Source organism: Ursus arctos, unplaced genomic scaffold, assembly GCF_023065955.2.
Source record: "Ursus arctos isolate Adak ecotype North America unplaced genomic scaffold, UrsArc2.0 scaffold_22, whole genome shotgun sequence".
NCBI classification, from domain to species: Eukaryota; Metazoa; Chordata; class Mammalia; order Carnivora; family Ursidae; genus Ursus; species Ursus arctos.
Window position 1 is genome coordinate 15,002,896 of NW_026622897.1, and position 26,283 is coordinate 15,029,178.

The 26,283-nt window shown below is 60.2% G+C and overlaps 1 protein-coding gene and 1 long non-coding RNA gene across 2 annotated transcripts in view; one reads left to right on the forward strand and one right to left on the reverse strand.

Annotated features, from left to right (window-relative positions):
* LOC113259955 (uncharacterized) overlaps positions 1-7,798 on the forward strand; it is a 242,226-nt gene extending 234,428 nt beyond the window's left edge. The window contains exons 8-9 of the long non-coding RNA XR_008960880.1: positions 6,508-6,699; positions 7,229-7,798. This is a non-coding gene — a long non-coding RNA (uncharacterized LOC113259955). The remainder of the gene's footprint in view (positions 1-6,507; positions 6,700-7,228) is intronic.
* Positions 1,757-26,283, reverse strand: part of NECTIN1 (nectin cell adhesion molecule 1) — a 63,144-nt gene continuing 38,617 nt past the window's right edge. The window contains exons 2-6 of the mRNA XM_026505558.4: positions 17,340-17,690; positions 16,487-16,789; positions 15,980-16,097; positions 14,644-14,795; positions 1,757-6,033 (exon numbers count right to left, since the gene is read on the reverse strand). Coding sequence (XP_026361343.1) covers positions 5,486-6,033; positions 14,644-14,795; positions 15,980-16,097; positions 16,487-16,789; positions 17,340-17,690 — 1,472 coding nt within the window. The 3' untranslated portion in view covers positions 1,757-5,485. The remainder of the gene's footprint in view (positions 6,034-14,643; positions 14,796-15,979; positions 16,098-16,486; positions 16,790-17,339; positions 17,691-26,283) is intronic.

The window sequence follows — 26,283 nt, forward strand, 5'->3', positions numbered from 1 at the left end:
GCCTGGCCCAGGGTGGCCAAATGAATGAATGAATGCTTGAGTAGAAAAATGAATCCCTCAGTTCATCAAGTCCATTCTCTTCACCATCTGCAGTCAGAGTGGTCAAGGTAAGGAGGAAGGGAGAGAGGCCTCCATGGTGTCCAGAAAGGAGCTCTGGCTGCCCAGCTTAGTCCTGGACCCATAGCTGAGGGAGGGCAGTGGTGGGCACACCCCAGAGGGACCTTAGCCACACGGACGGGTCCTGTCCCCAGGCCACCCAGCGTCTGGTCCTCTGCCGTGCTGAGGGTGGGGATGTGGGGACGGGGCAGAAGGTTGAGGTTTGGGTGAAGGAGCCTCATGAGCAAAGTTTTTCCTGAGCCTAGCTCAACTAGCAACTAGAGAGTGAGGTGTGCCCTGGACTCCTGGGACCCGGGGGAAGGGGCCAGATCTGGCTTCTCTGGCCCGGAGAGCCTGTGCCTGGGACTAATTGGCTGGCCCTCCTTCCGCTGCCGGGGAAAGTCTTGGCTAATTTGCCGGAACGCTCTAGTTAAATGCCAATTAGGACGTTCTGTCCACTGCTCTCTTCCAATATATTAATAATGTAATTAAGCATTTATTGCCTGCGCAAATTAAAAATTAACTTAAAATGGACAGACTGGAAAACTGAGGAAGTGACCACTTAACCAATTTGCATCTCATTCAAGAACCAGCATCTAAACAGTCTAGGTGCCGGTCTGGCCTCCCCATGACGGGCCCAGCCAGCTGCCAACAGCTGCTAACTACTTCTCCACGCCTGATTCCCCGATTCCGCCTGCCCCGGCTTCCCCACCCCAACCAATCTTAGGTGTGGAGGAGGGGCTTCACGCCAGATGAGCAGGACGGCTTTCTGCTAAGTGGCCATCTTGGCCTCCAGCATCCCTACCCCCTTTCCTCAGGGGCCTATGGTGTGGATTTCGGTGAAAGGGGATGCTACTGGTGGTGACGGGGGGGAGGTGATGCCCCTGCCACTCGCACCCAGGACTGATTTGTCCTGCATTCCAGCCCAGAAGATGGGAAGCAGATGGTGCTGGAGTGGGGAGGGGAGGTGACCAAGGAAGGAGGAGCCCTTCCCTGCAGCCAGCGCCCCCCCCCCCCCGCCCCGAGATGAGGGGTTGGGTCTCTGGGAGAGAGCCGGCAGGGGACAGGTCCTGGCAGTCTCCTCGAAACAGAAAATGAAAGGATAAAGCTCCCCATCTCTCCCCTGTCCCCAGCCTGACAGGACAGGTGTGACACTGCTGGTTTTCTTCTCCAAACAACTGCAGGAGGGGACTTGGCAGGAAGGAGCAGGACAGCAGGGAGTGGGCGGGAAGGGGGAAAGTGAAAGCAGCCTGAGGTGTGCTCTGCTGCTGGGGGGGGGGGGGCAGGAAGGCAGGGGGTTGAGCCAGCGGGGGGGGGGGGGGCAGCCTCAGACAGCCCCCAGCCTCTCAGGCCGCGTGTCCTGAAGGCCTCCCCACCTGTGCCTGCTGCTGCTGCCCACCGTCTCCCCGCGTGTGGCTGAGGTTTCGTGGCAGCTTGTGCCCTGGGGTGAGGTCTCAGGCAGGCCCCTCACCCCCCAGGGCTGGCTCCTGCAGGGTCTGCGTCAGGGTCCCAGAACCATGGCCCCTGGGCGCGGGGTGGGGGCTCCTTTCCCTTCCCTATGGTGCTGGCCAGTCTCCAGTTTGACCCTGTCCCCGCACCACGGCTGTGGAGAAGGGCACAGCCACCACGGGGCGGCGAGGAGTGACACGGGCAACCAGGGTTGTTTTAAACACTTTATTTATAAAAAAGTACATTTTTTTTCCTCAGTTTTCAACCCATAATTTTTTTTTTTATACAAGTAAAAGGGGGTGATGCAAACACCCCCCGGGTCAGAACCAGGAGAACCTGCTGGGCCGTCCCTGGGACCAAAGACGAAACGGTGACAAAGAAACGAAGGCAAGGTAGCCTGTCGCACTCAGAGGTGAGGGGTGGCAGCTTCTCCTGGATTGTGTTTCTATTTTATACAAAAAGAGGAAAGCATTGTTTTCGGGCCAAGAATCCTGTTCCTCCCAGCAGGAGTTGGAAGAGCAGCCGCACGCAGGGCAGGGCTCCTCTGACCTTGCAGCCGGACAGCAGCAGCGAGAGGCCCCAGGAGCCCTGGCAGCCCGGGCCGCGGCATAAGGCCTGCTCCCCGGGCACCCGTGGCCAGGGCAGTGCTCTCCGTGGGTGCGGAGGCCTGGGAGGGTCCCGCCTGCTCCTTCGTAGGAGCGGGCTCCCGGTGGCAGTTGGGCTTCAGAGGTCCGCCTGGGCCCCTGGAGGCTGGCAAGCTGCCCACATCCACCGAACACAATTCCCGAGTCCTCTGCTTCGAGGATGGCAGAAAAAATTATTGCACCAGTGGCTTGGGCACGTGGGAGGGGTTGGCAGAGGGGCACATGCCCGGGCAACAAGGCCCCCGTGAGTCTCTCTTATGGCCTGAGCACTGGGAATTCACCTCTCTCCTGCGGGTCTTTCAGCAGGACCAGCCCAGCCCGCTGCCAAGGCTGCACGTGCACCTGTGCGTGCGCCGGGGCACCTGTGCTTGGGTCTGCCGGAGGGGGTGTGCCCCGCGTGTGCGTGGACCGGGCCTGAGGTGGCTGTGCTTGCCTGCTTGTGATCACCGACCCCAGGCTGCTGCTCTTCAGCTCCTTCTGATGAAAGGGGACTCAGACGGTTTGTTCGCACATTAGAACAATATCAAAATCTTAAAGAAATAGGGGAGTCGGGAGTGGAGGGGGCAAGAACAGGGAGCGTAACGAGAGGCAGGGTGACAACTGGGGGACACCTTGGCACAAGGAATACCAAGTTTATTTCATTTCCAGCAAAGGCAGAAGCTCAGCTCATGCTGGCGGCGTGAAGGAGAAGCAGAACGTCCTCACCCCTCTGTTGGGCCAGACCTCCCCTTTGCCAGTGGGCTGTGTCAGTGGGCCCAGCAGCAGTGCCCACCTTCCCGCAAACTCAGGGCACGGAACACCCCCCACCTCCCCAGGCCCGAGTGCCGACCGCTGCCTGCCTCATGCCTCCCCTCAGCCCCGCTGGGTGTGCTGCTGGGCTCCCGGGCAGGCAGGAGCCTCCCACAAGGCCCATGCATGTGGCATGGGTCCCACAGTTTGTGCTTTGCTTGGGGGGAGGGTATGGAGGTGTCTTAAGGGGGACTCAGTGCTTTGGCTGGGCCCGGGGGCCCTCCGAAGTACATCATATAATGAGAAATAGGGGGTGGCAGTGCAGGATAGGGAGACACATGAGGAAGAGCTCTTTCAGTTTCATGGTTTCAAGAAGACAGAGAATGCCTCTATCAGGTAGGCCCCTGGGATTTCCTCCTGCCTGGGGGAAAGGAGACCAAAGAGAGGGGCCAGAGTGCCATGAGGTGGGATGGGGCAGTGATGTAACATGGAAAAGGTCCTCTGCCCTGGGGGGGGACACTAATACTGCTAGGAGAAGCAGCCCCGCTCCTCTGCCCCCTCCGCCCTGTGGCTAGAAAGACCCCAGAATGTTCTCCCCCAACTCTACCCCATTCAGTACCCCCAATGCCAAGAGGGGAGAGCTGCCCCAGGGCTGGCATGGCTTCAGACTTCTGCTACGTGGCTACTGGGCAGCCAGGGCTGGGGTGAGGACGGGGGTGGGGGTGGGGCTGGGTGAGGGTGGCCCAGCTGATGGGCCCAGAGTCGCCAGGGCAGAGATAGGGCTGGCTGGGGGTTCGATAGCAGCACCAGGGAGGGAAGAAGGGGGGCTGGGGGCTGGGGCTCCCTTGGGAAGCCTATGGCAGGGTAGGTCGGTGCCCGTGGGGCACAGAGTGGTCTGCTTCCCTCCCCCCCTCAACACTTGCCATCCCACAGAGCCCCTGACAGCCTGGGTTAACTGGAACCCTAATGCGCAGGCACGAGCCTGCCTCTCCCATCCCAGGGTCTTGCCTATATAGAGTGCTGGGGGGACCAGGGTGGGCAGATGGAGGAACTGAGGCACTTTGAGCTGGGGGAACAGAGAGGGCCGGGAGGGGCCTTTCCCCCACTGTACAGACAGGAAGCCATCGTCCTGGATGACTGATGGGAACCCAGAGCCCCATTCAAGGAGGGAATCTATATCTCAAAGGGAAAGCTTCCCCAAGGATTCCCCCACCCCCTCCCCATCCCAGAACGGAGACCAGGTCTAGCTGAGCTGGGAGCGGAGGGTGGAGAGTGGTAAGCAGGAGCTTCTGAATCAGGACTCCTGGCTACCCCCCTCCCCTCGCACTTCCTGGCAAGCCCAGAACATCTGCATTGGCCTGGGGGGGCGGGGGTACCAGCCGCACTCCTCAGCATCTGTGTTTGCAAAGCTTCTACCGTAGACTCCCTTCCCCATTGCCCTCCGTGGAGGTGCTCGGTCACCTGACACCCGGACATCCTAGGGACCCCAGCCCTGACTCCCCAGGAGAATCAAGAGCTGCTAGCACTTGACAGATAAGGGAGAAATCTGAGAAACTCCCCTGTCCAAAGAAGTATTTTGGGGCCAGCCTGAGCTCCTAGGAGAGAGGCTCCAGGGGGCCTTAGTCTCAGCTGTCCCTGGAAACGTCTGAAGGCTGTCCCCAACCTCAGCTGGGAGGGGAAGAGGTGGAGCAGAGAGGGGTGGGCCCCGGCGGTGTCCAGTCTGCGAGGGCATGTGACCCCAGGGGAACGAGGGGGCGGACGTGAGTGGTGAGTGTGCATGTAGGTGTCTGCCTTGTGTGTTGGTAGAGGCAATGGGAAGCGTGGGCCAGAGTCTGCCCGGAGCCCCACTGTGTGGGGAGCAGATAGGGGTCAAGAGGAGACACACACCAGAGCTGGGGCAGCTTCGCTCTCTGTCAGCCAATGAGGAAAAAAAATGTAAAACCAACCTCACCAGGAAAACACACTGCCCAAGGCCCCGGATGGGGACCTCAACTCCATACGAACAAGACAACCCTGGGTGCTTGGGAGAAGTTCTCCCTGCCTCTCGGGGGCCATGGCTGTCTGGACCGGGGCTCCGAGCTCCCGGCTGCTCATGGCAGGGCGTACTGGGTTCCCTCTCCCTGGGAAAAGAGGAGCAGCATCTGGGGGGGAGGCTTTTCCCCTCCGAGCCCCCTGAGCCCTCCACCCCCAGTGGAAAGGACACAAACTCCAGTGTTGGGGGGCAAGGGAGGGCTGGCTCCCCAAAGCCTGGAGGGGTGCCCAGGTACACAGGACGAGAACAGGGTCCCCGTGCAGAGGGCAGGCGAGGGTCAGGGGAGGAGAGGTACCGCAACACCAAAGCTACAGTGAGCACAACAGCATGGGGAGGGCCGGGATGGGGAGGAAGTCAAAACCAAGTCGGGTGCCCTCTGCCCTGGACTCCCCACTCCCAGGAGTGTGGGGCTGGCTTTGGGCAGTTGGTGAGTCTCTGTCGAGCTCCTGGAGGATGGGCACGGGGGGCGGGCAGGGGGCGTGCGGGTGGGGGCTGGGGAGAAAGGGGCGCAGACAGAGGCTCTGGAGAGGGGGAGCTACACGTACCACTCCTTCTTGGAAATGAAAGACCCGTCGTTCTGAGAAACCATGTTCTCGGCCAAGTCCAGCTGCTCGGGGTCATACTGGTAGCCCAGAGTCCGGTCCCCGTAGCCGTCCTGACGGGCCTCTGCCTCATCCACCGTGAAGTAGGGTCGCTTGGCGTCCTCGTCGTATTTGGGGTGGGGGCCGCCCACCTTGCGCTCGCCCCCTCCGCCGCCCTCCTCCTCCTCCTCTTCCTCGTAGCTGCTCCCGCCCAGGGGGCCAGGCTTCTTCTCATCGTCCGAGTCATCCGGGTACTGCAGGTTCTGGGCCACGGGCGGGTGGTGGTGGGGGACGCCCGCCTTGCTGTAGCCGTTGCCGTACACGTGCTTCTTGGTGCTGTAGTCGCCCTTGAAGGTGTGCCGGCGCCGGCGCAGGGCCGCCACGATCCCGCCGACCACGATCACCACCAGCAGGATGCTCCCCGCCACGCCCCCAATGATGGCCGTGGGCACCGGCCCGGCCCGCCGCCCGTGTTCGGGAGGAGATGGGGTGTAGGGGAATTCTGGGTGCGGAAAAGACATGGAGGGGGACAGTGTCAGTGTCTGCAGGGAGGGAGGGAGGCAGGGGATGGAAAGGCCAGGAAGCGGGCCCAAGGGCAGCTCCAGTTCCCTAGGCTCCTTGGCGCTCCCTCTGGGACCCCCACCCCTTGGGGGAGCGTGGAACCCCTCCAGGAGCCCAGTGCTCCACAGTGTTGCAGCCGGAGCGAGAGGAGAGGCAGAGCTGCTGGAGCCCCAGAGCCTCTGGCCGTTTCTCCTTGGCTGTGGTGCCATCCAGATCCACCCCCATCAGTGGTGCAGAGAGGCACAGGCGCCAGCCCGCCCCAGACCCAGTGTCCCCTAGCCACCAGTCACCTGCATGGCACCCCGTGAAGTAAGTGTGCTATTCCTTGCCATTCAACACACGAGGGGACGAGGCTTAGAGAGGCTGAATAACCTGCTGGAGGCCACCAGCCAATGACGCAACATCTCTTTTGCAGGGAGAGCCTGTGCACACATTACCACCACCCCTGTGCTGGACACCCGCAGGTCCCTGGGCGCCCCACGTCTGATTTCACCTGCTCCCCAGGGCACAGGGAAGAAGATGGGTTCCCAGACTGGCCCCAGTGATGCCCAGAGTGCCAGCAGCCAGGGCTGTGGTTCTTGGCTGCGGTCTGACCCTGCAGGGCAAGGTGGGTGCCAAGGGTGCTGCCAGCCTGGGCTGGAGCAGAAGATGCTCCCCGTGGCTGTGCAGGAGGGAGGCAGGAGCGCATGTGAGTACAGGGCGAGACGCCGCGGACACACAAGGGAGCGCGTGCCGGGCACACCCTGGCGGTGTGGCCACCCTGCACACCTGTGCTGATGAGCCCAGTGCGTGTGTACCGACGTGCACCCTGACGACAGGGTGGAAACAAGGAGGAAGGAAAGGTGGAGAGGAGAGAAAGGAAGCGGGTGGGAGGGAGGGAAGGCGGGGTGGGGCAGTGCCCGCGCTCTGGTCAGTACTGCCCCCTCCCTCTCCTTCCAGAGGCCAAAGGGGGCAGGAGGCGAGGCTGAGGGAGGCGGTTCCCAGCACCACCACAGGGTGGCACCGGAGACCATGGCTGGCCACGGTCAGGCAGCGCTGGTGGGCGGTTCAGGGGAAGCCTGGGAGGGCTGCCTGAGGTTCTGGGCCCTCCTCTCTGAGGCCCAGGTAAAGGAGTATGGTTTGGGCATTTGTTCCAGCCTCTGCGATTGGTTCCTGCCAGCTCGCTCCCTGGTTCCCGCCAGCTCACTCCCTCGGTGAGCACCACCTGCTCCACGGGAACCGGCTCCTCCTCCGAGCCCATTCCCTCCTCCCAGAGCAGCCCTGTGTGGGCAGCAGACAGGAGCGGGGCCGAGACTCTAGAAGAGGAAAGGACTTCTGGGAGTCCAGGCTGGACGGGCTCAAGAATGGGCTCACACAGGCGCCCCAAGGAGGGGAGGCGATTTGCCTGCAGTCCCACGGCTGAGCAGGGACCACCCAGATGCCTGTTCCCGGCCTCTCCACGTGCAGGAAGGAGTGGGCAGAGAGAGGCACAACCACTTGTCCCGTGTCCCCAGCGCGGGTCACCGAGTGGCTGCCCAATAAATATTTATTGAATATTTGTCCTTACCGCCTACTTCCAGAACGGTTTCCCTGGACCCTCAAGCTTCTCTTGCTTCACCAGGTTCCATCTGTTTACTGCCTTTAAAAGGGCTGCACACCTGCTCCCCACGAAGGGGGAGCTGCCTCCACAAGGCGTGCCCAAAAGGCAGCTATCCGGAACCCAGCCTCTTCTGTACTTTCACCCTGCCTGCTACCTCTTCCGTTCTCACCCCAGAACTGAGTGCTCTCTCCTCGCTAACCTGCCTCATCACTTCACCCACCCACCCATCCATCTACTGATCTGTCTACTTACCGATCCATCCATCCATCCATCCATCCATCCATCCATCCATCCAACCACCCACTCAACCCATCCATCCATCCACCCATCCACCCCTTCACCCACCTACCTATCCATCTACTAAGCCACCCATCCCTCCGTCCACCTATCTATCCATCTATGCATCCATCCACCTATTCACCCATCTGCCCATCTACCAATCCATCCATCCACCCACCTACCCAATCAACAAACATCTATGGAGCCATCTATTCTGCTAGTCACAGGATACAAGAAACTCACAGCCTATCTAGAGAACCAGATGACACCCTTCGGGACAAAGCAGCATGCGGACAATCAAGGGCCCTGGCAGAGAAGTGCCTCAGGAGTGCAGGGGAGGGAGACCACTGTGGCCTGAAGTTAGCAAAGGCTCCTTAGAAAGGACTTAGCCAACCGTGAAGGATGGGAAGGACCTGGAGAGGGCAAGAGAATAAGAAAGGCATCCAAATGGAGGGACCTACTCTTCCTTTCAAATCTTTCCGTCAAATCTTGTTGACTCTTCCTACTCAGTACATTATCACTTCGTGCCTGATAGTAGATTCCTGAATCTCCCACCTCCATCTGGTCTCCGTCCCCTTTTAGTCACTCTGTCCACAGTCACCAGGTTAATTTCCACTGTGTAGACACTACCACTCCCTTTCTCAAAGAGTAGCAATGACGTCCCCACTGCCCGTTGGACCGTGCCAGTCTGGGCTTCAAAGCTCCCATCACGCCACTTGATCTTGGCTTTGGCTAACTTGCCATCCTTGCTGTCCAAATTGATTCTCTACTGCAAGTCTTTGCCCGTGCTGTTGGCCCTTCCAGGAATGCCCTTCCTCATTCCCTTGTGCCTGTTTCCACTCTTTCGAGAGTTTTCGAATGGCTGTAATTTTTTTTTTTTTTGCAGAAATGAGGAGAGGGGTTGGGGAAATGGCAGCCTCATGATAATCTGGGACTGTTTCTATTCAGGTGTGTTACAATTGTGTGCAGTCCAAGTTCTGTTATACTTATTTTTTTGCTTTGACAGCAGAGACCCAAAGAAAAAATAAAGCTCTCCAACATTTTACTCGACTAGATTGAATGATATTTACCCACTAATCACAGTATGGTAGAGTCTGCTGTATTACGTGTTTCGTGAGAGCAGCCTATGTCCCTAATTAGTCTGTAAATTCGAAATCAGAGTAAATCTAGAGCCTGCCCACTTTCCACCATCACTCTGTCCCTATTCCAAGCCACCGTCACCTGTCACTTGCATTTTTAAAAAGATTTTATTTATTTGAGAGAGAGAGAGATTGAGAGAATGAGCGGGAGGAGGGGCAGAGGGAGAGGGAGAAGCAGACTCCCTCTGGAGCAGGAAGCCCAACTCAGGGGATCATGACCTGAGCCGAAGGCAGACGCTTAACCAGCTGAGCCCCCCAGGCGCCCCTGTCACGTGCATGACTGCAGTAGCTAACTGGCTTCCCCCATTCTACCTTTTCCCTCTAGAGATGATTCTGAACACAGCAGCCACAGAGAGCCTGTGACATCTAGAGAGTTTAAAATGGCCTACATGACCTGTGCCTCTGCTCCCCACCTCTGATTTCATCTCTTGCCTCCCTTCTGGCTCACTCTGCTCGAGGCTTACTCAGGGCCTTTGCACAGGCTGCCCTGCACCCAGCAGACTTCCCCTAGGTGTCCCATGGTCACCCCCTCACCTCCTTCGGGGCCTGGCTCAAACTTCTCATTGAGATCCCCTTCTCACCGAGGCCTGCCCCAACTGCCGTATTTCAAACCGCAGCTCACAAACCCCACCCCAGCACCTGTGACCCCTTGATCCTGCTCTTCTTTTCTCCATGTCACTTTCAAAATGACCGCGTGATTTTTCCAATGTGTTTCCTCTGTCGTTTGCTGAACGTCCTTCTGTACTAAAACATAAACTCCAGAGGGACAGGGACTTTGGCTCCCTGATGTATTCCCAAGCACCTTGACTGCCTGGCGGGTGGCTAGAGTTCAAGAATATTTGTTGAATGAATTCTGTCAACGCAAGCCTTGTCTTAGAGCTGAGCCTCTGGGTGTCCTTCCCCTCTAGGTCCTTCTGTTTCACTTTTCCCGCCCCTACGCCCTAAGGACATTTACTCTTCTCTGGGGATCTTTTGGGACCAAGGGGAGCCCTGGTTATTTTGGCTGCGTTGCGTCCAGGTCTGCCTGGAGGTAGAAGAACAGCTAAGATGACCTCCTGGCCCGGCGGACTTGTGACGGTGCAGATGCCCAGTGACGGTGCAGAGGGGGGAGACAGGAAGACCTAGTCCATCGGCAAGCAGAGGTGGCCGCCTGGTGTGGTTGGAGCACACGCCCCGTCCGTCCTTCCAGCTGTCACTCTCAGCAAGTCGGCCCTGGGGCACTAGAAGCAGAGCCTCAAGGGCCTGGTCCGACAGGGGAGAGAACACAGCTAGGGGTGGGGGCCCCCCGGCCTCCCCCACATCCTCTTACAGAGGGGGCAGCTTGGCCCCCATTCCCGAAGGACTGCAGCCTCTCCTCTGGGATGGCGGGTGGGAGCTCGGCATCCCTTTGAGGTGGGTGGGCTGGTACAGGGGCTGTGCACGGGTCTGAGGCGGAGGGGAGGTTAGGGGTTTTGTCTGGATCCAGGATCTGGAGGAGGTGCGGGGTCAGAGAATGTACGGGCTTGCTTCTAAAGCAGGCAGGCAGGGAACGCTCTGGCATCACCCGATGGGGCCGGGGAGCCGGGAGAACTACGCCTCCCAGGGTGCAGTGCTGTGGCCGCAGGGAGGGCGGCAAGGCCTGAGGTCGGCTCCGGGAAGCCCTGTCCTCCCCTAGCAGCTGCGGCAGCTGTGCGGCACATCGGGCCACCGGGCAGGGCCTCGTCAAGCTGGAGCAGAACCGAGTCCCCCTGGGAGCCCGGATGCAGCTGCCTTTGCACCGACTCCCCAGCACGCTGCCATTCACCAGCCTGGAGGAAGGCGCGTTTGCCCACCGCACAGCCCGGCCCCCCGTTTGCACACTCAGCACGCAGACAGGCGCCCGCCCGCTGGCCAGGGCCTGTTGACACGCTCAGAGGCACGCACTCACGCCCTGGCCTGCGCCCTGCGGGCTCACACGCACCCTCAGTTCCAGATGGACCCCGAAGCCCCACCCACACCTGGCGACAAGAACTCGCAGTCTAAGAGGGAGACCGGTTACCTTCTGTGGTCATCCCCAGCGGATGAGCCCCGGACTTCACCAGAAGTGGGAACCGGGGCAGACACGCTCCCTGCTCTGCTCCTGGAGTGGCCTGGAGACTCTCGTCCTGACAGCCCCGGTCCCAGGGACAGACGCTGCCCCATTTGGCCTCCTTAGTCGGTCAAGGCCATACCCTGAGCACCTCTCCCCGCTCTCTGCATCACCCCCAGACGGAGAAGGGAGGGGAGCTCACTGGTTTGTTTCGGGACTACTGCGCTAACCCCATGAAATTGTTCCTCAGCTCTCGGCTCTTGGAAATGGGCCCCTGTGAGGGCCCCAGGCCCTGCGGACATGTACGCACAAATTCTGGGGAGTCTGTCTCTTTATCCCCGTGGCCACAGCCCAGGCCTGTTGCTTCCCACTAGGAACACCCTCACTGGACAGCCCCTGGCTGGTCCCCTGGTGCCACCCACCCAGCCTCTCAAATGTTTGCTCTAAGCCACCTACCTCGCCGTGCCGCTTCTCTGCTGAGAACCCTTCAGAGACTCCCCTTTAACAACACAGAGAAAGCCCCACCCCTTCCATTCCTGCCCACTCGGCTCCCACCTTTTTCCTCCCACAAGCACCCCCTGCCCGCGAACCCCCACCCTCCATCACTGCCCACTCACACCTCCTTGTAGGAACAACTCAACTGCCACCATCTCCAGGATCTGGGGCCCCCAGCAGCCCGTGCTAAAGTGTGTCTGTGCGGGTGCCGTGCCCTGCACACGCACATGTCTTTGGCACACACCCTGCTGCACGCTTCCTCCCCCTCCTGCCCCAGTTGCTCATTTTCCTCTCCAGATGCGCCCAGGGCAAAGCTATTACCCGAATGGATGGCCAGGATAAAAAATTAAATTTCCACTTATCCGTCTTGCTCATGCATTCCCTCCTGACGAGTGGGGCTTGGAGCCCAGGGCATGGCTGTGCCCCTTGGACTGGGCCCCCAGAGAACACGCCAGACACTAGCTGATGCGGGGCGAGGGCTGGTGGTGTTGGCGGCTGCTCGGAAACTGTCCGTGAGCACAAGAACACACAGCTCTGAAAAGGTGCGGGCTTCCTGGCTGAGCCCTCCGGAGGGGCTGCGAGATCTTCCCTCCTTCCCTCGGGACGGCCAGCTAAACAGCTTCTGGGCCCATCAATGATTCAGTGAGTGTCACGCTTCCCTGGCTTCTGCCTAACTGGGCTGTCAACAGCAGGGTCCTTCTGCAAGGCCCTTCTCCCCACCCGTGTGTGTGACTTTGGTTACCACCCCTGTCCCTCTCCGTACCTCTGGGGAGCATAGGAGGCCAGGCTCTGTGCCTCTTCCCCCTGGAGCCCTGGGCAGCTTGGTCCCCTGGCCCCCAAGGCCAGCGAGGCCTGACCCCAGATCCCACCGGAGCACCAAGGCAGCCATTAGCCCCAGGGAGGGAGCCATCAGCCCCAGGGAGACGGCCCCCCTCCACGGCTGCCTTCTTTCCTCTCTGTTCTGTAGCCGGGGCCTGGAAGTGCCGCCTTCCCTTCCTCCCTGCTCCTGGACCTGGTGTGACTCCCTGAGGGACAGCCCGCACTCACGGGCATCCTGCGTCCTCCTCTGCTTTGGGAGAAGGGATGCCCTGACTTTGCCGTCCCAGCCCTGCCTCTGGGGCTGGGTAGCACCACTTGGCCCCATAAGCCTAGGAGGGCCTCTGGATGGTCCACTCATGCCAAGGGTAGGATCATGATGGGGGTGGGGGTCACTGCTCCCAGGTGTCTTGGCCTCCTCCCCTGATTTCCCAGTCCGCAGTTTCCCCTAAGGGCCTCAGTGCTGGAGGGCGACGGGCTGGCGGTGGTGGTGGTGCCACCATCGGGGAAGGTACCCCCACACAGGGAGGGCTCGGTGTGTGCGAGCCGGTGGAGCAGGCCTCCGGCCTGAGCTAAGTGTCATGATCTCTGTATGACAGACTGCCAGGAAGAACCACACACTGAGGCCCGTCTGTGTTGTCCCTCCGAGGACATGCCTCGCTGTGGCGTGGTCACGCTCCCTTGTCTGCCCCGTGGCCCCACGGCCAGAGCTCGGGCCCCTGTGAGAGCCCTCCTCCTACTGAGCTCGGCCCACATTTTCTCCAGGAGGGGACAAGTGTGTGCTTCTGCCCTTCCCCCCACCCCCCCGAATCCCAGCCTGGGGGATGGGCTGCCTTAGCTTTGGCCAGGCTCCATCCCAGACACTTCTACTACCTCAACCAGTCGGAGAGCCAAGGGCAGGGAGGTGAAGACAGCAGCAAACGACCAGCGACTCCGCTTTCCCCTGGGGAGGGTGGGACGGAATGGCCCACTGCAGGTCCCACTGCAGGTCGGTGCAGACCCCGGACGCCGTCAGGCTGCTCACTGGGCAGCTGTGCCTGGGACGTACCCACAAACGAGGTCTCCAACTTCTGAGACCCAGGCCCAGAGCTCAGGCCTCTTCAGGGCGCCCAAGTGCTGTGCCTGCTGCCCGGGAAGCACGGCCCAACTTCCTACACTCCCGAGCCTGGCTCCACAGCTCCGTGAGGTCACTTCCTGTGCGGGACACGCACCCTCTGACGTCACTTCCTGTCCACCTCAGCAGCAGCATGACACCACTCCCTGTCCCAGGCGGTTCTTTCTGTCACTTTCTTATCCTGCGAGCAGCTCAGCTACCACGTTAAAGACACCCCCTCTTCCGGCTGTGAACGTGGGATGGCGGCTGTACCCCTCTACTGGCTTGTTTTGATCCTTCCAGTAATCATGATAATGCTAGAGAGCGAGCTAGTAATCATAGAGCACGGGCCGTTCATTGACAGACTGGTCTGCGCTAGGTCCTCGGCCCACATTTTGTAAAATTCTGATAATAAGCCTTCCAGGCACCTCGTCTTACCCCCATTTTCAGAGGAGGACCTGTCCACGTCCCAGCTGTCTGACGTTGACGCCCATGCTCCTTTCATGGGGATGCCTCCCCCGGAACATCCTAGTTCCTGTGCTCCCTCCCTTGGTCCTGAGAGGTTGGAGGCTGAATGTCCTCATCTTTGCTGACGCAGAGAAAAATGCAGGGAAACCAGCAATTCAGCTGAGGGCACACGACCACCATGGCTCTGGGCCACCTCCTTGTTTTCCCTCCAGTGTCCCTGCTTGAGGTAGGCCTCGCCCTGCTGCCCACGTGGGTTTCCTGAACCGCAGAAACCGATGAGCTCCACCTGCCAGCCCACCCCCACCGAGCCAGCACTGCAGGACATGGGCAGACTGACACCGTCCCCCACTGCCCCCCGCCCCCTTGCAGCATTGTTGCCAACGGCACTTACTTTCTCCCTGCTGGAGCCTCCCCCTGACCCCTCTCTGATTGGGGGTCACCCTGTCTCACACACAGCCTTATAACAGAGGAAAGAGAAAAGCAAAGCAAGGCCAATGGCCAGAGCTCAAGGGGAAACTAGAGGAGGAAGAGGAAACACAAACTTCCTGCGATGACACAGCAAAGGGGGGGGGGCGTTGGCAGTAGAGGAAGCTGTGGGTCGGGGGAGAGAGGCCAGGCAAGGGGCAGCTTCCTACCTGTGATGTTGACCTCCACCTGGCCCGAGCGCGTGCCGATGGGGTTGGTGGCCTCACACACGTAGGTCCCTGCCAGGCTATAGCTGATAGGCCCCCTGAAGAAGAGGGTTCTGTTCTGGGCCTCCACGCCCTTGGGGAGAGAGCCGTTCAGCCTGCGGGGATGGGGAGACAGGGCAGAGGGTTAGGACTCTCGGGCCCAGAAGCTGCCCCGGTGTCACCCACCTGCCTCCAAGACTCCCAGCCCTTTTGCTGAGTGAATAATGGGCAGGGTCTGTCTTGGAAGGAGGACAAACAACCACAACAATAATCTCTTGTGTTTCACACTGGATGGGTCCCAGCACTGACATGCAGACAGGATAGGAAGGTACTTGGTCCCACGGAACAGATGAGCAACTCCCAGTTCAAGGTCAAGGAACACAGCTGTAAGTGACAGAACTGGAGCCCTCGCCAGGTCTTTGACTCCCGGCACAGTGCTCTTCCGGAGATTCCTGGTTTCTTGGGTTGCTGGTTAATAATACAGACGTCTGGGTCCTCACCCTGAATCTACTGAAGCTAAACCGCGGAGCCATGGCCTGGAAATCTGTATTTTAACAAGCTGCTCGGGTAACAAGCAAGGCGGCCCTGGCCACTTGCACCTTCAGAAACACTTCTGATTCCAGAAGTGGATGGAAGGTGAGAGTTAGCTGGGCCATGCCAGCGCCTGTTACTTCCTGGAGAAAGAGCATGGACAGAGTGTGGGCGGCCATCTGCTGGCCATCCACGTCAACCTGCTTCTTGGCTTTCCCACGCCCATCTTTCTACGTGTTCCGTCCAGCTCTTCTCTGGGAAGAACCTGGGCTCAGGTCATCAAGAGTCGGCTGGAGGGGCACACTGGACCCTTTGAGAGCCAGGCTCAAAGACTGGGAAGCCAAGAACCAGGTGACGGGATATGGGACAAGCATGCCTTGGACACAGGCATGCTGGGCTGACGGCTGCCCTCCCTGAGAATCTGGGGGTGCTGGGGAGAAGGAACGGGAACAAAGAAAGATCTGGGATGCTCCAGAAAGCCAGCTTCCCTGGGGACACCTCGATAAAAATAAATACTGGGGGCTGAGGTGGGAGTGACTCAGACTGAATCACCAAAGGAAAACGACAAAATTCTTTATTAGGGAGAAGAAGGCAGGCAGATTTGAGGGAATCCCCCTCCGGCAGAATGGTTTGTCCCACTGACCCTAATGCTGTCAGACGTGGGGGTGTATGTGCCTGGGGTCTCTCGCGGCCCCTCTCCTTCTTGCTGAGAAACCTGAACCGAGACCCGTTTCCTCCCCACTTAATGCTCCTGGAGGTGGGCACTTACGTGGTCCAGTGGTACTCGGTGGCGGGGGGGTTAGCATCTGCTTTGCACGTGAGCTTCACGTCCATTCGCTGCAGGTACCAGTTCCCATCAAACCCCTCGATGGTCACCTCGGGCTCGTCTGTGGGGCAAGGGATGATGCTTGAGAAAGGGGAGGTCAGGAGAGCAGGGCTTGGGGGGAGGGAGCCTCAGACAGGGAAGGGAGGGAGGGTAGCAGTGACACGGAAACAGCTGGAAGAGGGAGAGAGAAAGGGGAAGGGTGGGGATCACCGACCTTCAGGGCGGAAGCAGCAAGAAGACTGAGGAAGGAGAGATGAGCCAAGGGAGGAGATGGGGGAAGGGAGGAGGGAGGCCAAAGCACCCCCAGGAACAGAGACGGAGGGGAAGGCTCAAGGGGTGAGAGAAGGAAGGGGGGGGGAGAGCAGCAGGAGAGAGAAGCCGAGGAGGAGGGAGGGCTGGTGTGGCTGGGGTGCTGGGAGGGGACAGTGGCGCCCACGCCGCCCTGCTCACACTGCACGTTGAGGGTGAGGCTCTCCCGGAAGCGGTCCATGTGGTAGTTGACGACGCAGGCCAGGGACTGCTGGTGGGCTTCCCGGCTGGGCACCAGGCGGTAGCGGCTGATGACGGTCACCGTGCCGTTGGGGTTCCGGATCTCCTGGTACTCCGCTTCGCCCTTCAGGCGTGTTTCCCAGGACACCACGCTGGGAGGCTTCCCATTGGCCGAGGTGCAGGTGGCCACCAGCACCTTGTCGTCCTGCCCCTTCTTGGCTCGAAGCACTGCCTGGGTACCCTCTACCCAGTTGGTGGGTTTGGCTGCGGGGAAGCGGAGGGCGCCATGGGACCAGCTCTCCCGCCTCGACCGAGCTGTGCGGGCCCAGGACCCCCCCCCCCCGCCCCCCCGGCCATCCTCGCCTCTCGGCTGTGCTGTGCCCGACCCCTCCCAGCACTTCTCCCGGGGACTGCTTCACGTCTAACCCACGTCCTGCCTGCTCCACGGCTGGTACCGGCTTCCGTCAACCCCCCTCATCTGTGCCCTGGCTCTTTGTCCTGCTCAAGGCAAGCGGCTCACGCGGCTCTTCTTACCGTGGTGTCTGCACCTTCTGCCTGCTTCCTGGTCACCCACAAAGCCCCCAGGCGGGGCTCCGACCTGAATCCTGATCCTCGGCTCTGTCCGCAGCTAAGCCCCGCCCCCCCCAGCTCTGCGCAGCCTGGCTGGAAGGGACCGGAGGCGCCGTGCCTGGAGCGCTGGGAGCCTGCCGCCCCAAGGAGAGGGTCCGGGGCCACGGAGGCACACGGCGAGGATGGCCAAGCCCGGGCCCCAGGCCCCTGCGCAGGCAGGGAGGGAGGGCTCGCGCCCGCTTACCCATCACGGTGAGGTTGAGCTGGCTCTCTCGATTGCCCGCGGGGAAGGTGGCGAACTCGCAGATGTAGACCCCCTCGTCGTCCAGCTCCAGGCGGGAGAGGCGGATGGTGCCGTCGGTGAAGGAGGGCCGCAGGAACTCCACGCGCTCGCGGTAGGGCGCCAGCACCGACACGCCCATGGCTGGGTTGTAGATGGCCACGTTCTGCTTGGAGCCGTTGGTGGCCTTCTGCCACGTGACCTGGGTGATCTTCACGCCGGGCAGCGGGTTGGCGAAGCTGCAGTGCAGCACCACGTCCGTGCCAACGAAGCCGTACATGGAGTCGTTCACCTGCACCACCTGCGCGTGCGGCCCTGCTCAAGGGAGACGCGGGGGGCGGTCAGCGCCACGCACGCCCCCCGGCCCCCGGGGCGCCCTCCGCTCTCGCGAGCAGCACCGCTCTTCTCACGCGGGGCATAAACACAGTGATTGCTCGTAATAAAATCACTCTGGGCGATGCTGAAAAATACCGAGACGAAAACGGCAGCGCCCGGGATCCTGCCACTCAGAAATACCACTGATAATCTCGTAGGACGACCCTCTTCTACCCCTTCTCTCTGCATTATTTCTATTTCTCTGCACGACCATCTTTTCCTCACACAGTCAGAATCATACAGGGTACACATTGTTCCGCAAGCTGCCTTTTCACGGGGGTACGTGGTGGGTTCCGCCTCATGGCGGTCAACACACGCCCCCACCCTTGTTGCTGGTGAGGAGGGTCGAGTGCACTGCTTTCCTGGGAGCCACCAACCACGTCACCTTCCTGGGCCTCAGTCCCCTTCTGGCAAATGGGGCATAAAATCCAGTCCTCCGCCTCACGGGGTTGCTAGGAGAACCAAATGGGACTAAGGAGAAAGTGTGTCAGGAGACAGGAAGCGCTGCCCACATGCTCACGGTGGCCGCCATCATGGCCACCCCCACAGGTTTTCTCCTTTAAGGCTGAGTGCCCACGCCCTGGGGAAGGGGGGGGCGGACACTGGCTCCGTCCCTCTCACCCAGCCAGGCGGGGAGAAGTTGGTGCTGTGCAAGGCTCCTGGCTACCTTCAAAATCTAGTCTTGGCACTCGACATCCCCCTCATCTGTGCCCTGCCTCTTTGTCCACATCTCTCCACACAAGATGCCTCAACCACATCAGACTGGGCCCCTCCTCAGAACACGCCATGTTTCATGTTCCCCTCCTCCTTCTCTCCCTCCTAACACTCCTAGACTCTTGCTCATGCAGTTCCCTAGAAGGCCCTAGAAGGCCCTAGAAGTGGATCTCCCACTCAGGCCACCTTCTTTGGGAAGCTGCACAGACCTTCCCCACCACCTGCGTTACAGATATTCTGCCTTGGAATGTGGTCGTTCATGCCTTGACTTCTCCACCAGAGTGGGATCTGTGTCTTTCCCATCGCCGCATCGCCAGTGCCCGGCCCAGCGTCAGGCACACAGTAGGTGCTCAGTAGATACTGGTTGCCACACAAATTGCAACGGAACCCATGAGAATAGAGATTTGCAAGGAGGGAGCGATCAGTGGCATCGGATGAATGAATCGATTCCCCCTAGTCTCCTCACCGATGGCTTTATTCCCACTAGAATGGCTTGTTTGAGCTTCGCCCACACCCTGAACCCGGGGCAGCCATCCCCTCCGGCGGGTCTCCCCGGGGCTCATTCCCGAGGTCTGTTACTGGCCGTGCCTCCATACACTTCATGTTGTCACATCCTTACGGCACTCAATTTATTGAGCGCCATCAATAATATCAATATCAGGCCCTGGACTGACTCTGAGGCAGGGGGATGGCCTCGATGGTCCCCCAAAGGAGCCTGGGGGTCAAGACTAGAAACTTGGGGCTATTTGCCCCTGCATGAGACACAAGAGCAGGGCACACTCCTCTGAGCACTTGGAAGACCGTGGCAGGTGAAAGCTGCTGTCCCCAACCCCTCCTGGGGGTACAGGCATGTCTTCTAGGTCCCTGCAGTATCCTCCGTGTTTGGCATACAGTAAGTACTCAAAAATGCTTGCTGAATAAACAGGTCTTTGGGCCCTTCGAGCCAGGCCCTTGCCATGATCTGGAAGCTTCCCTGATGCTCCCGCATCACATGCCTGTTCACATCCACACAGACCCTTCAAGGCCCAACTGGGGTACCCCGCCCCTCCCCCTCCCGCTGTCCCCTGGGCCGGTCTGTGGGGTTCTGACGTGTCCCTGGGCAGACAGCACTGTGGGTTGGCTCAAGTCCAATGGAGGAAGCATCCATCAGGGAGTCAGGAGAGTTGGGTTCTGCTCAGCACCATCTCGAGCTGGGCCAGTCACGTCCCCCTCCTGAGCCCTATTTTCCTCCTCTATAAGGGAGCAGGCTGGGCTCCCTTCTGCCTGTGTCGGATTCCCTGAACACAGTCCAGCCCCGCTGGGGCCCCACCCCAGACAGAGTCCCACGGTGAGGTCAGTGGGCCAGACAGCCCAGCGCTCCTGCTGACTGGCCAGTTGGCAAGCAGCTAGGCCCTAGGCCTTCCCAGAAGGGTAAGTGGGTGCTCCCTCCCCCACTCCCCAGCCTTCACTCACCAACCTGCTGGAGGGTGCCCAGCAGCTGAGATAATGGGGGTATAATTGGGGAACTTTCACCGCACAAAGCCAGAAAACAGGAAAAGCCAGTTGGGAGGGCTCAGGCCATAGGTTGGGGGTGGGGGTTGGGGTATGGGCACCTGGAACCGTCTTAGGATTAGGGCCCGGGCACCGTGGGGCCCACCGCGGGACACGGCCCACCCGCCGGCCTCGACCCCATCTCCTGTCACTCCTCTGCAGGTGTGGGGCCAGGCAGGGTTCAGCGCCTGGCACACACGCTGCCATTCACGTGCCGCGTCTTCAGCAGTGACCTCACCCTCCAGAGCTGTGAATGCCAGGAGGGAAGATCGCGGAGAGCGGCCTGGGCGTGGGGGCGGGGCAGGCGCTGCAAGGGGCTGGGGCGCCCCAGCGGCCCTGTCCTGTCCATCAGTGCCTAACCAGATCGAGGCAGCCCTCCCCCCCACGGTGTCTGTTTTGGGGTTAAGGCCCCGCTCACTGTGCAGAAAGCCCTTCTCTGGGCTCTTGTCCCTTTTGCCCTAGTGACGAGTGGGCAGGCTGGAGTGGGGGAGGACCCCCAAGGAGCAGGCGGACTCATTTTGATGTTGGCCTCTCTGTCCACAGTCCACTGGGCACAAGGGAGCTCTTGGGGTATGGGGTTTGGGGTCACTCCCTGCCCCCACAGTTCTGGAACTGGGAGGGGCTGGGGACACCTGCAAGGTCTGAAGACCCTCACTTCGCCCTCCACCCCACTCCAGGCTTAGGGACCCAAAACCCCAGCTTCTGGCTTGGGGCTGCCACTCTTGGCCCGAGGATGCACGGTTGGGCAGATGTCCCTCGTTCTTTAGATCGGGCAGACTGGGAGGCCTTCGGAGAGGGGCGCGCACCTCCTGTGAGCGGCCAGCAGGCTCGGAGTGCTGCAGTGAATGGGGCAGTGGGCATCTCCACTGAAAAGGCAGAGAAAGGGCTGGATCAGGGCAGTAACCCAGGAAGAGGGCCCTCCTCTGTGCAGGAAGACGTGGACCATAAGCCTCATCTGGAAGGCCCGGGAGAGGGGCAGAAACAGGACGACAGGCCTGTCCAAGCTTTTCCACCAACTGCTCTGGCCCCGATGATCTGGAAGTTGACACTCGTGTCTCTCTGACACCGCCTGAGCTCCTCCCACCCTCTAAAGGGTTGTCCCATCTCCTCCCCGCTTTGGGCAGTAGGGGGGCTCGTGAAGAGCCAGACAGCGAGGCTTTGCCTTCTCCCTCTGTCACGTCCGAGCTGTGAAACTTTGGGCAAATGACTTGACCTCTGTGTGCCTCAGTTTGCACATCTGTAAAATGGGCCCAACAGTGGTACCTATCCCATGCAGCTGTTCTCAGGATTAAATGAGCACACATGAAACTAGAGAGCTTAGCACGCTTCGGACAGAATTACACGTGGGGTAAATGGCAGTAGCCATCATCATCATCACCTCCTTCCTCATCATCTGTATCCCTTCGCTCTCCTGGCCTGTGTGTCTAGTGCGTTTCCCAGTGTGGGTCCCCCCCGGCTCCCAGCAGACTGAATCCCTGAGTGAGAGGGAAGGCACGGGTTCGACCTCTGGTGGAGCTGACCGCATCACGGCTCGCAGCCCAGCCCGCTGACTTTCTCTGGTGCCCCAGGCCATCCGGGCTGCTGTCCTTCCTCACAGGCCCGATCTTACACGAGAAGCTGGGGCTGTCCCAGATGTGGGAACCAGGACCACTAGAACGGCAGCATCCTGGAGGCTCGATGGACCACGTGATGCATCATTTTACCGGGGAGGAGTCCAGGGTCCCAAGGGGTTGGGTCCCTTGCTTGGGGATGCAGAAGAGAAACATCCAGCCCGGTGCTCTTCCCACTCTGCCCTTTTACAAGGGACGCCCATTCTCAATCTAACTCCCCAGGGCACCATTCTGGGTGGTGTCCCTCCCGGAATGTGATCTCAGAGTCTCTCTTGTTCCTTTTGATCAATGGCAGGAATACGGTTACAAAATGCAGCCACAGTGCCTGCAGGCCACCCTGCACTGGGCTTTGTGGGGGCCAGGGGTGAAGCCCAGTGGGAGCTTGGGGGAGGGCGTCTGCAGGACGTACAGAGCAGGAGGGAGCCAGAGAGGTGGGAGAGAAGGGTAGCGAGATCCTGGGAAACCTCTGCCCTCAGCAGAGAGGTTTCTGTATCCCAGGGATATCAAGGAATGTGTTTTCCATCTCCTGACCTCAAGCACCACCTATATTCTCCCCGACCATCCTATGAGCCCCATGGTCTGGGACCCGTGCGCGAGTGCCTCGGTTTCCCCATTAGAGCTCAGGCTGGGCAGTTTGGATTGCCTTCGTGGCTTCCCAGAAGTGCTGAGCCAACAAGGCAGGCGTTGGGCCGGCCTCCGAGACGTCAGGGACCTGCAAAAGCCCCGAGCTCAGCAACAAAACACAAAGGCTCCTCAGTTGTGGTCGACAAACCTGCTCCCAGGGCCCGGCCCGCCTGCCCTGCCCGCGGAGCTAATCCGAGGCTGAGGCCATGGGTTCCCACGCAGTGGGGTGTGGCCCAGAAGCGGGGGCACTCTGCTCCCCAGACCCACCTGGAGCAGCTTCCCTTCCCACCCTTTGAAACTTCAGACCCCTCTCTCCCTGGCCAGGCAGGCTGGGACTGGGCCCATGGGGGCGGGTGAAGGGGAGGACACAGGTAAAGGAGGGGTTCTGGGATTTCTGGCACAGACCACCTCTTCTGTCCCCCACCCCTCTCCTGAGACCCTGCCTGGGTACCCTCAGTCGGGTGGACAGCAGGGGCAGACCTGGCCTGGAGGAAACGGGGGGCACATTGGGGGAGGAGCACTGGGCTCCTTTCCCAGAGCTTCTCTGACACCCAAATCCTTCGGGATCCGTCTCTAGGGCTTTCCAGGGATCTCCTTCCCCACCACCACCCCAAAACCGAAAGGAAGAGGACATCCGGTTAGAAACCAGCTTAGTGGTAAATGAGAATGACTCACCTATGGGGGGGGGGGGGGAATAGGGCCTCCAGCCGATACCCTGCTGAGTCAGCACAGTGACCTAAAGGTTACAGGGCCCCTCCTCCCAGCCAGCTACTTCCCCAAAGGTCAACTCCCAGGGCTGGCCAGATCCTCACTTTCTGATGCCAAGGCCAACCCACCTGGGGGAGAGGCTGGCAAGGAAGAGGGTATGATCAGGAGGGAATCCCCTTTCTAGGGTCCCCTCCTCTGGGAAGGTTTTGCCAATCAGTGTCGCCCAGACCCAGTCGTTCTGCCAGCAAGAACCCACATGAGCCGGGTTCTCACTGAGGTCCTTTGAACTTGTCCTGTCTCGTATCTATGCCCCAGGCAGGTTTCCCCATTATTCGGGAGCTCCCTAGAGCCCAGGCTGCCATCTCCACTCTTCAGACTCCCCTCTGCGCCCAGGACGGGGTCCAGGGTGACCCAGGTCAGAGGGCTCAGTGAGGACCCAGAAGCAGCAGCTGACCCAGTCCTTGTCCCCAAACCCCTAAGGCACCCCTCACTGAGGCCCCCGCCTCCCACACCGCAGGTACTCTGCCCCGTGGGAGTGGGCCCCGGGGGACTCTCTCTGGGAGCAGTGCCTGCTGGGATGGCTCCAGGAGTCCTGGGGCCTCGAGTCCCTGCTGCATCCACCTTGCCCGCAGAGGTGATAACATCCCATGATCCCACAGTCAGGGGCTAATTGCTACTGTCCAAACCCAGGCGCCTCCGCCCCTCATTTGGGGTCACAGAAACTGCCGATGTTTTCCTCTTGGCTCATGCCCCCCCCCCGCCCCCAACTCCCGACACAGAGCTGGTTAATGATGGGCTGTGGGGCTGGCGCCGGAGCCCTGGGCGGGCTAGTGTGGTGCGTGGGAGAGGAGGGGGCGCGGCAGCCTGGGAAAAGCCCCGAGAAGGAGCCCCGTATCTTCCAGACAGGCTGGGCCGGCCCGCTCCCCAGAGCGGCGTGGAAGCCCCGGGGTTGTGGTGGCGGTGGTGGGGGCCGTTCTGGCAAGTCCCATCTCTCTCCGAAACCTGGCAGGACAGGTTGGGGGACAGGATGAATCAGGGAGTGGGGTTTTGCCTTCTCCCGCCGAGGAGCAAGTGGCTGGGTCCACAGGCCTGCTTCCTGTTGGCTGCCCCATCCCCAAGGCCCAGGGCAGGGCCAGTCCCGAGCAGCCCCTGACTCCACCTGGACATCCCAGGAACAGAGAGCCCCTCTCAGTGCTACCCCTCCCCCAGCTAGCCTTCAGACTCTATCTGTTGGCTGTCTCTGGACTGCGGACCCTGCACTTGTCACATTTCCTCTGGCCAGGTGGTGGGGAGGAGGGGTACGTAGTGGAGATCAGGAGAGGACGTCTCTGGCCCCTACTACTTGGTCACATTTTTCTATATGGCCTAAGGTAGGCAGTTCCCACCCCTGGCCTCAGCGTCCTTTTCTGTAAAACCAGAGTGGTGGATCCCATGACCCTGGAAGATGATACTTTGGACATCACCTGTCTGGTTCTCTCTGCACTGTCCTAGCTCTGCACCGTCCCTGGATCACACTCGAGAACTTTTCTATCAAGTGGCTGCTGCACCTCTGTATACTGCCCTGCTCCTCCGGGAAGACCTCCCAGATTAAGTGGAGTGCCAGGAAAATCCAGGCTGCACGGCAGCAGAGCTGGGGCATGCCCAGGGCTCTTCCACATCCATGCAGTCACAGAGCTTGACAGACGCTAGCTCCTATATGCTTTTGAGTTCCTCTTTGTCCTCCATCCCCACTGGCCCCCATCCAGACTCCCCCTAAGCCCCCTCCCATGAGCACAGTCCCTTCCGTGTCCCCCACCGCCAGCAGAGTCTCACTTCCTTATTTTCCCAACACTCCCAGGCCGGGACTCTACACGCCTCCCCCCACTCCCACGCCTTTAAGTAAACCAAACCTTTTCCTTCACACCTTTGCGCTCAGCATCTCATCCCTGCCACCGTGTCCCCTCCGCAGGCCACAGTCATCACTCACCCCAGCCCCGCTGGAGCATAACGCCGAGGCCACATACCTGCCTCCAGGCTCTCCCCCAACCCATCCACCACTTTCTAAAACATAAATCATTTTCTATTTAATATCCTTCCATGGGTTTTCTGCAGCCCTCAGGATCAAGTGCAAAGTCCTTTTGGGCTCTGGACCTCATCTTGGGCGCCAGGGCCTGCAGCCCTCTCCTCTCCCAGCGCTCTCTCTCCTGCCCCATCGAACAATACCCTGCCGAGTTACTCCCTCTGCTAAAAACCCATACCCCGCTACCTGCCCCAGTCCTCTTCACCCTTCCTGAGTGACCTTAGCCTTGATTTTAAGGAGAAGGCTTCCTGGAGCACACCCCCTCCCCCGAGGGAGGTATCCAGCACCCCGAGGGCCCCAGTACCTGGGCACACATCTGTTAGAGCAACTCCCCTCCTGAGGGCAAAGGCCAGGACTGGGCATACAGTAGGCAGAAGGGGGCCCCAGTGGTCGGTGGAGAAGGCTACGAGCCAGCTGGGGTTCCAGGCCCGGCCCAGCCATCTCCCAGGTCTGAGAACAGCTTCCTGGAAATCGCATGTTGGTCAAGGGCAGGGCCCACACAGGAGGACACGGCACGGGGTCAGAGGTAGGGCAGGAGGACAGCACTGGAAGGGGAGGCCTCATGTCTGCACCAAAGGCAAGCAGGTCAGGGCCAGAACTTTCTCCTTGACTGAAACCAGGAAGCTGCACCCCAAAAGGTACACCTCTGGCTGCCCCACAACCCCACATTCTCTGCTTGCTTCCTACTCATTGCTTCTTGGTTCCTTTCCTCTCTCCTCTGCCCCAGTTCCTAGCACACAGCCCTGCCTCCTTCCTCACTCTAGACCAAAGGTGAAAAATATTCTTCTCACCCAAGCAAGCTGCGGCTGGAGGCCCTGCTCCCAAGGTCTTAGCCCTGCGAAGCCTGCACGCCCCCCAGCTCCACACCCCTCCCGACACAGCCTGGGTTTCTCCTGGCCCAGCCCTCTGGGGCCTCGAAGCGCCCAGCTCTAAGTCTGGGGTTGACACAGGTCCCAGCTCTGCAGCCCACGCCAACCCTGTCCACCCCACTGGCACAGACGACACGTCTCCCAGCAGACACCCACGTCAGCCAGGGCTCCCCTCAGCAAGGGTGCGTCCTTAATGACACATTTCGGGGAGTGTAGGCAGCGGCCTCTTCAGAGAGCTAGTGTGGGGGTGGTAGAGGCTGGGGGCTGCCATGAAAACAGAGGGAGAATTCCCTCGGCCTCCCCAGGGGAACCTCTTAAAAGCTCGGTATCAACATATGCATTGTCTCAGTCCTGTGGGTTCTGTGCTGATGTTCACCACCTGTTTGGAAGTGGAAGTCTCTAGACCTGCCTCTTGCCAG